Genomic DNA, 13,944 nt, shown 5'->3' with positions numbered 1-13,944 from the left:
CTCAGGGGCTCCAGTGCGTCATCGACAGTAGGGGCGGGGCCAGGAGCTCAGGGGCTCCAGTGCGTCATCGACAGTAGGGGCGGGGCCAGGAGCTCAGGGGCTCCAGTGCGTCATCGACAGTAAGGGCGGGGCCAGGAGCTCAGTGGCTCCAGTGCGTCATCGACAGTAGGGGCGGGGCCAGGAGCTCAGTGGCTCCAGCGCGTCATCGACAGTAGGGGCGGGGCCAGGAGCTCAGTGGCTCCAGTGCGTCATCGACAGTAGGGGCGGGGCCAGGAGCTCAGGGGCTCCAGTGCGTCATCGACAGTAGGGGCGGGGCCAGGAGCTCAGTAGCTCCAGTGCGTCATCGAACACAGCAACAGTGAAAAACGGTCTAACTCCACAATTCAGTATTTCACAGTCTCTGTAATGTGTTTTAGGAATACATTTCTAAAATTTATAATGTGTTTAGAATTTATTTACAGGGACTTTAAATGATTCCTCAGTTGAGTTTTTGTTGCGAAATGTATTCGACAAATGTGTTTCCATCATAGTTTATGCGTATGTCTTCTTATGAAATAAAATAGCATTTTAAGATTTTGTGCGCAATTTTTGTTGTTGTGCAAGAGGAAAAACACGTGGATTGAAACAGCTAATGACTAAATAGATATTTGAATATTGGTTAGGAATGCATATATCAGCCGACATATCGACATATCGGCCCGATAAGAAAATTTAGCCGATATATTAAAGCCGATAAATAATGTATTAATTCCTTCAGCTGAGACACTTCAGACGCGCACTGTTCAACATGATGGTTTTAAATATGATTGGAATCACTTTAAACGGGAAAGTACAGTTCAGTGCAACACAAGTCTGTCATATAAGCTAACATTATAATGAGAACATTATAATTGTGTGTTTGGGACATGGCTTTTAATGGTGAGACTTTTTTTAATCAGGCTCTCAAAAATGTAATATAAAATTTTGATTTAGATTTTTCGGCCAATATGTCAGTTATCGGCTTTCAAATATAAAGAATTATCGGTATCGGGCAAAAGTTTCATATCAGTGAATCCCTACTATTGGTTAACAATAACATTAACCAACAGCACACATGTACTAGATCAGTTGTTCCCAACCTTTTTTTGTCTGAGACCCCCTTTTTCCCAAGAAAATATTTTAGGGCCCCCTTCACATTTAAAAATATTATCGCTCTTGTAAGCTTGCAGCAAGGATGACAAAATATGTTGTTTTCAAACAAACGGTATGTTTACTATAACCAGATATGTTTATGCAGAAATAATAGCCTATAATATTGAAAATAACAAAAACATTAGTAGGCCCTTTGTAATTTAAAAACGTAAGCCTAGGAGTAGCCTATGAATTGGCCCGATTTGAATTGCAATAACAAAAATATTCACACTGTGTGTGGGTAAAAAAAGAAAGAATATAGGCTATTACTAAATGACTGCTGTCTGGGGCCTCAATACTGGCATGTTATTTGTGAGGCTTTATTTTTTACACTTTTGGCGCTATAGCGAGCGATAATAAACTTGCGTTTATTAACAGAATAATGCGTCTTTCGGAAGAACATTGTAGCCGGAACTACTTCTCTCTGTGTACGTCTATGACGAGTCACGCAGGTCCTGGGCTACTCGATCCGAACCAGTGTAAAATAGTCCCAATGTAAACACTTATTATAGGAGTACCATAGTGCTTCAGGATAGGACAAAAACACGGATTGGAAAATGGATTCATGATGAACTCGCTCATTATATACATTTTGTAAATTTTGAACAGAAAAAGTTAAGGACTTTTATTTAATGCTCATTGCTCAAAACTCTTCAAAATATGACGTGACCCCCCACAGAGCTCGCTGAGGCCCCCTTGTGGGCCGTAACCCCCCTGTTGGGAACCAATGGCCTAGGTGACATCAGCCAAAAATGAAAGGCTTTCTGATGAATCTATGAAGCATCAAAGGTAGGACAAACCAAAGATATGCGTGAAGCATTTGAACTCATGGATCTGAAGGTGTCAGTAAGACAGCAGACACAGAGACGATTCAAACAGCTGGCATTTATGTAAGAGGCAGTTAAACATGCAAAAAAAAAAAAACGAACAAAGAAGAATTCAAACTGAGTCAAGGTGCAAACTAAAGCAACACAGGTTAGTTTCTCTCACGTCAGAACAGAATTGAGGCGCTTGCGTCTGGCTTACATCAGCTCGGCTTTATCCATGTCCCAGGCTCTCCTCCACTGGCCTTTGGCGTTTTTGTGCCGGGCCACACGCTCTCGGTCGATCTCCTCGCGCTCCTTCTTCCATCGCAGGTACTCCAGATGCTCTTCCTTAGATGTGATGCTCAGGTCAGCGAAGGCATCGGAGAGCTATGAGTGTCAAATACAGAACAAAATATATTCAATTTGTTTCTATCTCTTACATTTTAAATTTAAAGGGGTGGTTGATTATGATTTCACTTTTCTAACTGTAGTTAGTGTGTAATGTTGCTGTTTGATCATAAACAACATCTGCAAAGTTACAACGCTCAAAGTTCAAAGCAAAGGGAGATATTTTATTTTATAGAAATTGTGTTTTAAGGACTACAACAAACGGCTGGTAGGAACTACACGACATTCCTCCCGGATTAGTGACATCACCAACCCTAGAATTTACATAAACCCCGCCCACTGAACACGATTTATAGATTATCAAGACAGAATATGCTAATCAATGACTGGATAACAACATATAATCTACATAAATTCATCAACTAACCATTCAGAAATGTCCTGTTGCTTCTACATGTTGTCACTTCTTGAGTCTCTCCATCATTGTCTGACTCCAGTTTGAACATAAAAGGCTAAAAGTTTTTGAAATGTTCAGTGCGTGTGTGTGTGTGTGTGTGAGAGGTAAAAGGACACGAGCTCTTGAAGCTCCGCCCCCTGTGCCGGGAGCAGCAGCTCATTTGCATTTAAAGGGACAAACACAAAACGGTGCGTTTTTACTCACCCTCAAAAAGTGACAATTTTAACATGCTACATAAAAATATCTGTTGGGTATTTTGAGCTAAAACTTCACACACTCTGGAGACATCAGAGACTTATTTTACATCTTGCGAAAAGGGCATTATTCATAAGTCTGATTGACCAACACAAAGATATAGGAAGATGGAATGATATCTTCATTCCCTCCCTTTTAAAAGCTGATGCATTATTTATTTTGCTGTCCTAACAACATAATTAGTGTCATTTGAACATTTAGTTTTGAGCTCTAATTTAATTTGAGTTTGTGAGCGATGGAAACACTCTCACCGGGACACCGTGAGATCCTTCACATCGACTCAATTGATCTCCTTGTTCTGCGTCCTCCTAAATAAACACACAGATGAGAGAGAGAGAGAGACAACGTTAATGAAACCTCAGGGCAAAAGATGGTTACAGATCAAGACTTCAAGAACGGTGATTATATATACACACACTCCTTACACACAGGAATATTTAGAAGAGGAGTGGGGTAAGATGTGACGCCTGAATCTGAGCGCGTCACCATATTTAAAACAAGCACATGACACACACACTAGCAGGGATGCGCTGCCCCCGTGTGGATAAACACAAGCATTACACTTGCTTTAGTGACGTCATTATCATCACAGCTGTGACCCAAAAATGACATGGCCTAAATTCACAGACAGCAGAGAAGAAAGAAGGATAAAATGCAAAGAAACATGGACAGGTTGTGCGACAGACAAAATTCATTACAAAACAGTGAGAATAAACAGGTTTCTGCTGAACACATCATGTTTTTATGCGGTGAAGCATTAAAATTCAACACATTCATAAACCAAATTACTAATTTTAAGGCCCTACTTATTCAGTGTGTTATGTTAATAATTTTGTACACTTTAAGGTTTAATTTGTTAACATTAGTCAGCATGAACATGAATTAATAATTTAATGTTAATCTCAGCATTTACTAATACATTGTTATTATAAAATATTAATGTAATATAAAAAGCTGTATTTTCTAACATTAGTTATTGCACTGTGAACTAACATGAACATTTTTATTAACTAACAAAAAGGTTAATAAATGCATCAAAAATATTTAGCTCATTGTTAGTTCATGCAATGTTAATAAATGTGACCTTATTGAAAAGTGTTTTTAATGGTGAGCCGATAAAGAGACACACACACTACTGTGACAGAACGAGACTAAAACACACACCAAGTGTCTCTCAAACTGGCTCTCGTAATAAATCTATTCAGAAGAAAAAGCAGCCAAATGTTAATTAGATGAAACTGTATGGCTAATTATGATCGCAAACAATCATGCTAATTATGAAACTCGAATATGGTGCAAAAGTTCATTTATTTCAGTAATTCAACTTAAAAGGTGAAACTAATATATTATATAGACTCATTACATGCAAAGTGAGATATTTCAAGCCTTTATTTGCTATAATTTTGATGATTATGGATTACAGATTATGAAAACCCCAAATTCAAAATTAGAATATTGTGAAAAGGTTTTCATAAGCTGTAAGCCATAATCATCAAAATTATAACAAATAAAGGCTTGAAATATCTCACTTTGCATGTAATGAGTCTATATAATATATTAATTTCACCTTTTAAGTTGAATTACTGAAATAAATGAACTTTTGCACCATATTCTCATTTTTCACTGTAACATATTATGGCTGTGAAATGATGTCATTCTTCTGGAAACATATTTGATGAATGCTGCGATCGGCGAGAGCACTCAATTACACTGATGCATTATGGGAGAATCATATTGTATCACATACAAAAAACTCCCACTCACATTACTAAAATCTGTCTGTCGGCCACTAGAGCATGTGCTGCACACAGCAGTGATGAATATAACACGAAATATGAGTTTCGGATCAAAATATGGCTTTTTGAGACACTTTCCACCATCCAATCAATTCTTCTTATATAAAATTGAGACCTACTTTTTTTTTTTTCATTGAATCTCCTGTTTCACTCTGAAAATGTTACATTATAGAATTTAAATGTGTTTAAATTAACCTAGCAACCACCCAGATGGCGCTAGCAACCACACCACAAAAAAAAGTGTTAATATTGCTAGCTAAAAATATTAAAAATCACTTCCGTTAATTGAGATAAAGCTGTGGGTAAATAACATAAATATCAGAGTAAAAAAACTTAAATGAAAATTAGAAATGCTGCCTTGGCAACTAACTGAAATAAAATAAGTTGAAGTAGTAAAATTACTTAAGCTAAAAAATAAATATTGATAAAAAAATGAAAATAAAATAAAAAATAAAGTTTGTCATGGTCAGTGTTGTTATTGTTAAATAAAACTATTTAAATTCACGAAAGGTATTTCTAATAAAGCTGTAGGAGAATAAAAAATAATAATTTTAGATTAAAAAATACTTTAGAAATGCTGCCTTGGCAACTAACTGACATAAATTCAGTAATAAATAAAGTTGAAAATGAAATAAAGTCGAAGGACTAAAATTATTATTATTATTTTTTTTACCAGTTTTTATAATAATTTATAGTTTATAATTTAATCATTTATAATTATAATATAATATATTATAAAATTATAAAAAAAACTAAAATTTTAATAAAAAGTAAAGCTACATGGAAACATAAAAACACTAATAAAAATGACAAAAGCACGTAAAAAAAACTACTAAAACAAACTAAAATTAAAAAGCTATTAAAAAAATATTAATTTATATAATAATTTAGATAAAAATGTATTATTTTTTAAAGCTCCAGGTTTGCTGTGCTTGTTTATAGGGTTGCATAATTTGCACAAATCTTATAAAAAGAAGCATTAAACTTATTATTACTAAAATAAATTATTAAACAAAATAAGAAATATAAAAAAATATTTTGTAATTATAAAAAGAAGTGACCATTAAACCATCAAGCTTTTATTTTGAATTCTCATTGCATATATTGTTTCACTATTATTCAACTTAAAGGGCTTTTAAAGCACCTAGAAACCACATAGAAACAAGTGTGAAATTAAATATTAATATTAGAATAAAAAAATAAAAAAATGGAAACGATAAATGCAACCTTGGCTGAAATAAAATAAGTAAAATTTGATGTACTAAAACTAATAAAAATAAAGGCTAAAAAATAAAAAAATACAGATAAAATTAAAAAGCTATATAAAATATAAATTTATATAATATAACAGAATGTGAAAAATACTAAAATAACACGTCTCTCTGTTTTTAAATGTAAAACGCTGACGCTAAATGAAGTCGTATATCTCAAGACGCCGCGGCCGCTCAGAATCTCCTCTCAGTCTGTCAGTGCAAGAGTGTGTGAGCTGCGATCAGACAAAAGCTCGGATGATAAAGCGCTCGGGCTCGGCCTGTCGTGTCCGGCACACAATGGGCCGCATTATACGGGCCTTTCAGACGCCGGAGGACCGAAGCAGCTGCCGTCCAGACAGTCCAGCCCCGCTGGGTGGAAAACATCGTCCACACCCGCACATTCCCACACGCCAGTGACAATCTGACAGACAAATCACACATGCGGAACACTAAACCATCACTTCTGGGTTTGAGTTTCTTATAATGCCGTATGAATTAAAAAAATGTAATGCTTCAAATAAATGCATCACCGTTTACACAAAAATATGAAGTAGCAAAAACCGTTTTAACCCCTTATATTGGCATTATATATTTAAAACAGTAATATCCTATACTAAACCAATCTTGACAAACGGTATATAATTTGAGAGCTTACATACTTTTCATATTTGGTGACTGATTTTTAAAATAAATGACAAAGGAGCCGTAATTTATCAATTTGCAACAAGAATATGTTCATTCTCCTCAGGCGTGTTCAGACCTTTATTTTGAAATAGTGATGAACATGAAAATTCATGAAAGAATGGTAGAAACCTCAGTTTGTTTTCATGCCAAGAGTTTAAAAGATAGCATCCATTCAATTATTTTAGAAAAAAAGGTCTGAATTTTTTTTGAAAATAAAGAAAACAATAATAGATTCAGCATTAGTGATGTGGCAGCGAGCTATAATGCACATACGTGATCTTCTGTGTTTCTTAGAGGATGAATTCATTTCAAAATCTGCCAAACTTCCAATACTACTTCTGAATAGGATGTCTACTTAATAAATTGTATGAATATTGAAAAATAATGGTTCAGACTCAAACCACATATGGAAATGGATGCGCCCTTATATGGCAGTAATGTCCACTAGTGGAGAAGTGTGGTACTGCGCCCGAACTAAATCTCACTGAACGCTCATTTAAAGAGATATCAACCTAACATTTGAAACACAGCTTGTTCAGATTTTTGCCTTTGATTTTTTTGCAGTTTTAGAGTCCACCAGGTTTTGAAAATATATATCTTATATAAAATATGAATAATTAAATTTTTAACGTTGTACATTTTCATAAACTCAAACTTCTATAACTTTTTTTCAGTTTAACTTTCTTAATTTATTTCACTTCTACAAAAACAATCTTACATCTATATTCCAAAGCATTCGTGAATTACAACCATTTAAGTTCGGAATGTGCATTTTCATGTCTATTAAAAAGGGGGTGCTTGATAAGGGGTTAATAATATTGATAATAAAAATGTGTCTTGAGCAGCAAATCATCATATTATACTGATTTCTGGAGGATCATGTGACACTGAAGACTGGAGTAATGATGCTGAACATTCAGCTTTGATCACAGGAATAAATTACATCTTACAATATATTCACATAGAAAACTGCTATTTTAAATTGTAATAATATATCACATTTTTACTCTTTTTACTGTATTTTTGATCAAATAAATGCAGCCTTGGTGAGCAGAAGAGACTTATTTCATAAACCCCAAACTTTTAAACAGCAAACGGTGGAATGTGCAGAGAGAAAATACCCAAAACAAAGCAAATGAGAAGGAAATAGAAACCGTGTGAATCAGTGTTTGGTGTGGCTGGTGATCCAGTGACGTCAGGCGTGTGGAATCTTCCAGAACAGACGCGCAAACTTCGGCCCAGTGAACATTCACACGCTCGGCTCTAATAATCAGCCCTGTCATGTCTGGGTCTATTTACAGCATCAAGGCTTGAGAACCAAATGAAGGCGGCGTCCCAGACACACGCTGCTAAACAAGGGCTCAGGAGAACATCTGCTCACCTCCGGGACTCTGCGTGCGGACGGAGGACGTCTCTCTCGCGCGTTGCTGGACTCCAGCGCTTCTTCAACACAACACTTCAACCTCACTGGAGGACTCACGGGCCGGTTCCGGTCCTTTCTTTCCCCGAACACCCTCTTACCCTGAAACAACATGACACAAACACTCTCTGACATCCTTTAAATTCACTCTCTCTGTCTAATGCTTGTTATCACAAGTGTCTGACGAGAGTTACTGACGAGTAGAGGCAGAAAAAGAAATTTAATTGTGATTATGATACTTTTTTTTTTTTTTTTTTTAAAGCTCCAGGTTTGCTGTGCTTGTTTATAGGGTTGCATAATTTGCAAAAATCTTATAAAAAGAAGGATTAAACTTATTATTACTAAAATAAATTAAACAAAATAAGAAATATTAAAAAAAAGATGTAATTATAAAAAGAAGTGACCATTAAACCATCAAGCTTTTATTTTGACTTCTCATTGCATATATTGTTTCTCTATTATTAAACTTAAATGGGGTTTAAAGCACCTAGAAACCACATAGAAACAAGTGTGAAACTAAATATTAATATTAGAATTTAAAAAAAAAAATGAAAATGATAAATGCAGCCTTTGATATACTAAAATGAATAAAGCTAAAACTAATACAAATAAATGAAAGCTAAATAAAAACCAAACAAAAAAAGTACAACATGATAAATAAAAAATAAATAAAAATAAAAATTGAAAAAATAGAACTATAAAGCGGATAGGTTAGGTCCTTGATTCTGATTGGTTGATGTTCGAAGCCGTTGTAAATTACTCAAACACACACCTGTGACCGCATTACATTAGTGTCACTGCGCAACTGCCGTTTGTGATGCTTTGTCGCTGCATGTGTTGCTTAGCATTAGCAACCTGTTTGGAACTACATTGCTTGGCGGAGGAATAAATGTGTTATAACCACTGATCTATATAATGACATATAGCGTTTTATTACATGGCTTGGTTGAATTCTAATGTAGAATGCGGTCTGTTGTTTCTTGTTATACTACAGGGCCGTTGAATGCTTGAATCTGATTGGTTGACAAACGTTCTACGGTGTGCAATTATTTTCAGGGAACCTCACGGCTAAAGTAGTTCCAGGCAGGTCTTGACCTCATCACAGTTCCATATCACTCCGCGTAGTTCACTGTAATAACGGAAAATAGGATACAATTCATAACAAGAAAAACTGCAGCCCCATCATGCCCTTGATCTGCGATTTTCAATGTCTAACTTCACAATCAATGGAAACATGCAGTTTAATTTTAATAAATAAAGTATACAGTCCTATATATAATCAATAGAAAATTAAACTGAATATTTAAATAAATTGATAGTCCTGCTGCACGGGTTTTCATAATTATTGAAGATAATATAACAAATAAATAAAATTGATAGGTCTATACTTGTTAAAAGGGCTTTGTGTTTACTTTATTAGTCTAGTCTACTGTCACTAATAGAAAAAAAGAATTAACGAATTAATTAAAACGAATTGAATTAATAAATAAATAATAATATTAACGCACATGCTTCTCTCTAAGGCCGGTTATGAATGTAATTTGATGCTTATGACTGATCATGCACCCAGTGTGTGTTTAAAGCGGTGTTTAAAATCTGCTGCATTCAGTCAATGTGTCAGTGGTTAAGTGTGTGTCCAGCATTACTCTGCTATCAGCGGCTCAAACCTCCGCTAACTCTAAAATGACGTTTTGGAATTAGCAACGGAGCATGGGTTAAGATGCGCAAGAAATTAGTCCTAGAGCGTTTTAATGACAAAAACTTTACAAACGTCTTGAAATACATTATCTGAACAATATTTCGAGGTGTGGTAACTGTAGTATAAGCGGAATAATTGACGACAGGCCATTGAATTATTAGAAAAATAATGCACACCCGAGGTGGTAATGCGGTCACGACGCGAAGCGGAGTTCCTTACATAACACACCGCTGCTAAGTATAACACACCGTTGCCATGAAAAACAGAGCGTTGCCATGGACACAGTGTTATTTAGCGGAAGCAATACAATCGTTTTTAAAAATCAAACTCCTTTTTAAATCAATATTTTGTATCAAATGATTGATTTATTTGGTAGGTAGCCATGTTATAAGCGGGATAATGTATAGCGAGGCGGTTGTTATAGCGAATACACTCCGCTTAAGGCTCCGCTTCGCGTCGGGGTCCTGATCCGCCTGTCGGGGTTGTATTCGCTATAACAACTGCCTCGCTATACATTATCCCTTACATATTTTTGAATAAAATAAATATTTAATTGAATATTTTTATGGAGTAACCATTTTATAAGAGCAATAAGCCGCTTGAAGCCGTGTTTTACAGTGGATTTAGAACAGCTAAGGGGGTTTTAGGCACTTTAATATTACCTATATACCCTATTTAATATAGGGGCGTATTTAGGGCTGTAACGATACAGCAAACCCACGATTCGGTTCGTATCCCGATTTCTGACCCACGATTCGATACAAACCGCGATTCTTGCGAGGAGGGAGGATTTTAAAAGCCAAATAAATAAATAAATAAATAGCTAAAGCTATAACTCTGTTTTCTAGTAACAAAATACTTTTGAAAAACAAACAGAACTATACTCCATTGTGGAGATGATTCGAGCATGTTAAAAATTCTTCTGAGGTAACCGAGGCTGTCTGTGCTGTAAACCACAAATAATATATTGCCTATTCCGCATGACCCGCATCTCAAGCGCAGGAATAACGCTTGCCACAAAGTGAACGCGCCTATATAGAGAAATGCACACTTCCTACGAATTAGCCTAAGCCGCCATTTCTTTATGTTTTGAATTAACGTTAAATCAAGTAAAAGTATTTCAAGCTTTCTAAGTTTCGATTCGTTTATGAGGTGAGCTCCAGTTCACGCGCGCGCCGGTGCCACACACACACACACACACATACAAGCAAACACCGCGCGCTTTGCTCACTTGCTCTGGTGTTTGCTTGTGTGTGTGTGTGTGTGTGTGTGTGTGTGTGTGTGTGTGTGTGTGTGTGTGTGTGTGTGTGTGTGTGTGTGTGTGTGTGTGTGTGTGTGTGTGTGTGTGTGTGTGTGTGTGTGTGCTCGTGTGTGCGTGTGCTCGCGCGCGCGCGTGTGGGGGAGAGGTGCGATTTTTGAATAATAATCAAATGATACCCAGCGATCTTCGAATATTATTTTTGCTTGAAATTCCCATACCTAATATGTAGACCCCGTCACAGCCCTAGGATCTATTCTGGACGAGAAAGATAAGTCTGGGAAGGGGTGTGTCGATCGCGATCTGCCTTCTCATACCGCGACACAGGTTCGTGGATCTGAGTGTCGCGATTTCGGTTTAATATCGTAAATCGTTACAGCCCTAGGCGTATTGCTTTAATAGGTCTGAAGCCTTGACTCTGTATGTCGTCTCGCTCTAATAACTTCATTGAGTCTCACCTTGATGTTTCCTGGCGCCGTGACGAGCAGCTGCCGTCTCTTTCCTCTCCCGATGCTGAAGACACAGTCCTTCTCCGGCTCTCCTTCTCTCAGCCATCCCGGCCTCTTGGTCACCACACGCTGATCCTGAACACAGGTGAAGTCAAGTCAAGTCATCTTCATTTATATAGCGCTTTTAACAAAGTAGATTGTTTCAAAGCTGCTTTACAGAGATAAACATTTAAGGTAACATATTGTTTTGGCTTTATAGCAGTTCTTGAATAATGTTATTTTCCAGCTAAAGTTAGTTTTGATTGATTCACTTCCGTCGAAAGGATAATTTGTTATTAAATTAGGGGCCGTTAAGACGACACCGTTCTCTCTACACAGACTTTAAACTGAACCTGTGAAAAACGCTGATGGATTGTTAAATATGTACATATGGGGGGGCTCAAGGAAAAAGGTTGGGAACCACTGGTCTACAACATGGAGAAACATCCGTGAATGTCACTCACAAACATAACTAAGGAGGAGATTGGAGCTTCAACTTTAATTTCTACATGTCCGAAAACTGTTTATTTCACACAGTAAATATAGAATTAACCGTCTCTGCGGGAGTGTGGGCGGGACCTTAATATCGCAGCTTTACTTCCTGCTCACTACTGCGCAGAAGCAGGTCACCCGTTACTACAGCGCAGATATGGGTCCCAAATCCAAGATGTTAGCGCCATATTAGGACTTTGGCGGCTTCAGTTTTCATCAATGGAAGAGAGTGAAGAGCGTCCATCTTTTTTTACAGTCAATGACATCAAACCGGGACAAAAGTACCATTACACCCCTAGTAACAGTGTTTAATTTACTCTTTTCAATACAATTGTAATCAATACTTTTTTCTTTAATTTTTTTCTTCCCCTTGTGATGATAGCTGGTTAGTCCATATGCAATTTTAGTTGTCCATAATTTTTAAGCAAAATAATCACGATTATCAGTGATTATAACTGTGAAGGAATAAAGCAGCTCACATTGGAGGACTTGTTGATGGTGATGGACAGATCATCCAGCTTTCCCTTCCTGCCGTGGGGTGGCATCACTTCCTGTTCCGCCCGCTTCTTATCCTCCTCCACTTCCTGCAAAACATCATAAGGAAATCATATCATAAAGGGATCATGAACTGCATATCTCTTAGCATTTAATGTTTTTGTAATAATATATAATAATTAGGGCTGTCAAAAGATTAATCACATTTAATCGCATTCAAAATAAAAGTTTGTGTTTACATAATATATGTGTGTGTACTGTGTATAATTATTATGCATATATAAATACACACACATTCATGTATATATTTAAGAAATATTAGCATTTATATACTGTATATACATTTCTATTATATGTAAATATAACTATTTTATATATAAATATAAAAAAATTTCTTAAATATATACATGCTTGTGGGTGTATTTATATATGCATAATAATTATACACAGTACACACACATATATTATGTAAACACAAACTTTTATTTTGAATGCGATTAATCGCAATTAATCTTTTGACAGCCCTAAAAATAATAAATTGAAAGCATAATAATTTAACAAAAATAGATAGAAAAAAAATAGAAAAATCCCACACACTGCTATAGCTTTCCAACAACATTTTGGGTCACGTGACCTTCAACAGGTATTGCTTTTCTATTTTCCATAGATTTATGATTTCATACTAAACATGAATAGTTTACAAAATTCAATTAGATCTAAATGTGCCGTATTTTAATCAGGTTCTCACCTGGTACCGTTTCATTAGTGCTTCATTTTTCTTCCGCAAGGCCTCGATCTTTTTATCCAGCTCTGCATCCTTGTGTTCCTTCTTCATCATCATCATCATCATCTCTGTCGAGCTCTGAGCACAGAACGGTTTATGAACATTACATACACAATAATCCAAACAATCTGTGAGACATTAAGATTATGTCTGCCAGCAGGATTTGTGTTATTTACTGCATCTCACATGAAAATTAAAATCTTTATACACAAACAGTAAAATAATAGTTTTGCACATTTTTCTTGTCCAGATAAGTAGACAACATGTGCTTTTCGGCAATATACGGCTTATTACGGTAATTTCATGCTTTCCGTCAGCAAATGACTGCAGCTTTCTGGCAGAGCGGGAAGGAAGGATTTGAACCGAGAGATACGAAGCGCGGTCAGAGTGTTCTGGATTGCATAAAATAATAAAAGAAAGAAACAAATACATGGCGAAAGAAGTGGTAGACAGCAGAAGAGGGGATTGGGATGATTTTTAATGAAACTTGGGAGGCGGATGGCCGTTACTTTTTCACATATCTTTACATGTGGTGTATG

The 13,944-nt window shown here is 36.2% G+C and overlaps 1 protein-coding gene across 3 annotated transcripts in view; it reads right to left on the bottom strand.

Annotated features, from left to right (window-relative positions):
* ccdc9b (coiled-coil domain containing 9B) overlaps window positions 1-13,944 on the bottom strand; it is a 40,453-nt gene that overhangs the window by 12,864 nt on the left and 13,645 nt on the right. For all 3 annotated transcript variants that reach the window (XM_079632668.1, XM_079632669.1, XM_079632670.1), the window contains 6 exons: window positions 13,370-13,483; window positions 12,606-12,710; window positions 11,605-11,730; window positions 8,151-8,291; window positions 3,288-3,344; window positions 2,197-2,363 (listed from right to left, as the gene is read on the bottom strand). In XM_079632668.1, coding sequence (XP_079488794.1) covers window positions 2,197-2,363; window positions 3,288-3,344; window positions 8,151-8,291; window positions 11,605-11,730; window positions 12,606-12,710; window positions 13,370-13,483 — 710 coding nt within the window. The remainder of the gene's footprint in view (window positions 1-2,196; window positions 2,364-3,287; window positions 3,345-8,150; window positions 8,292-11,604; window positions 11,731-12,605; window positions 12,711-13,369; window positions 13,484-13,944) is intronic.

This window comes from Phoxinus phoxinus (genome assembly GCF_949152265.1).
Source record: "Phoxinus phoxinus genome assembly, chromosome: 13".
NCBI lineage: Eukaryota > Metazoa > Chordata > Actinopteri > Cypriniformes > Leuciscidae > Phoxinus > Phoxinus phoxinus.
Note: the sequence above shows the minus strand (reverse complement) of the source record. Positions and strands in the feature narration are given on the sequence as shown.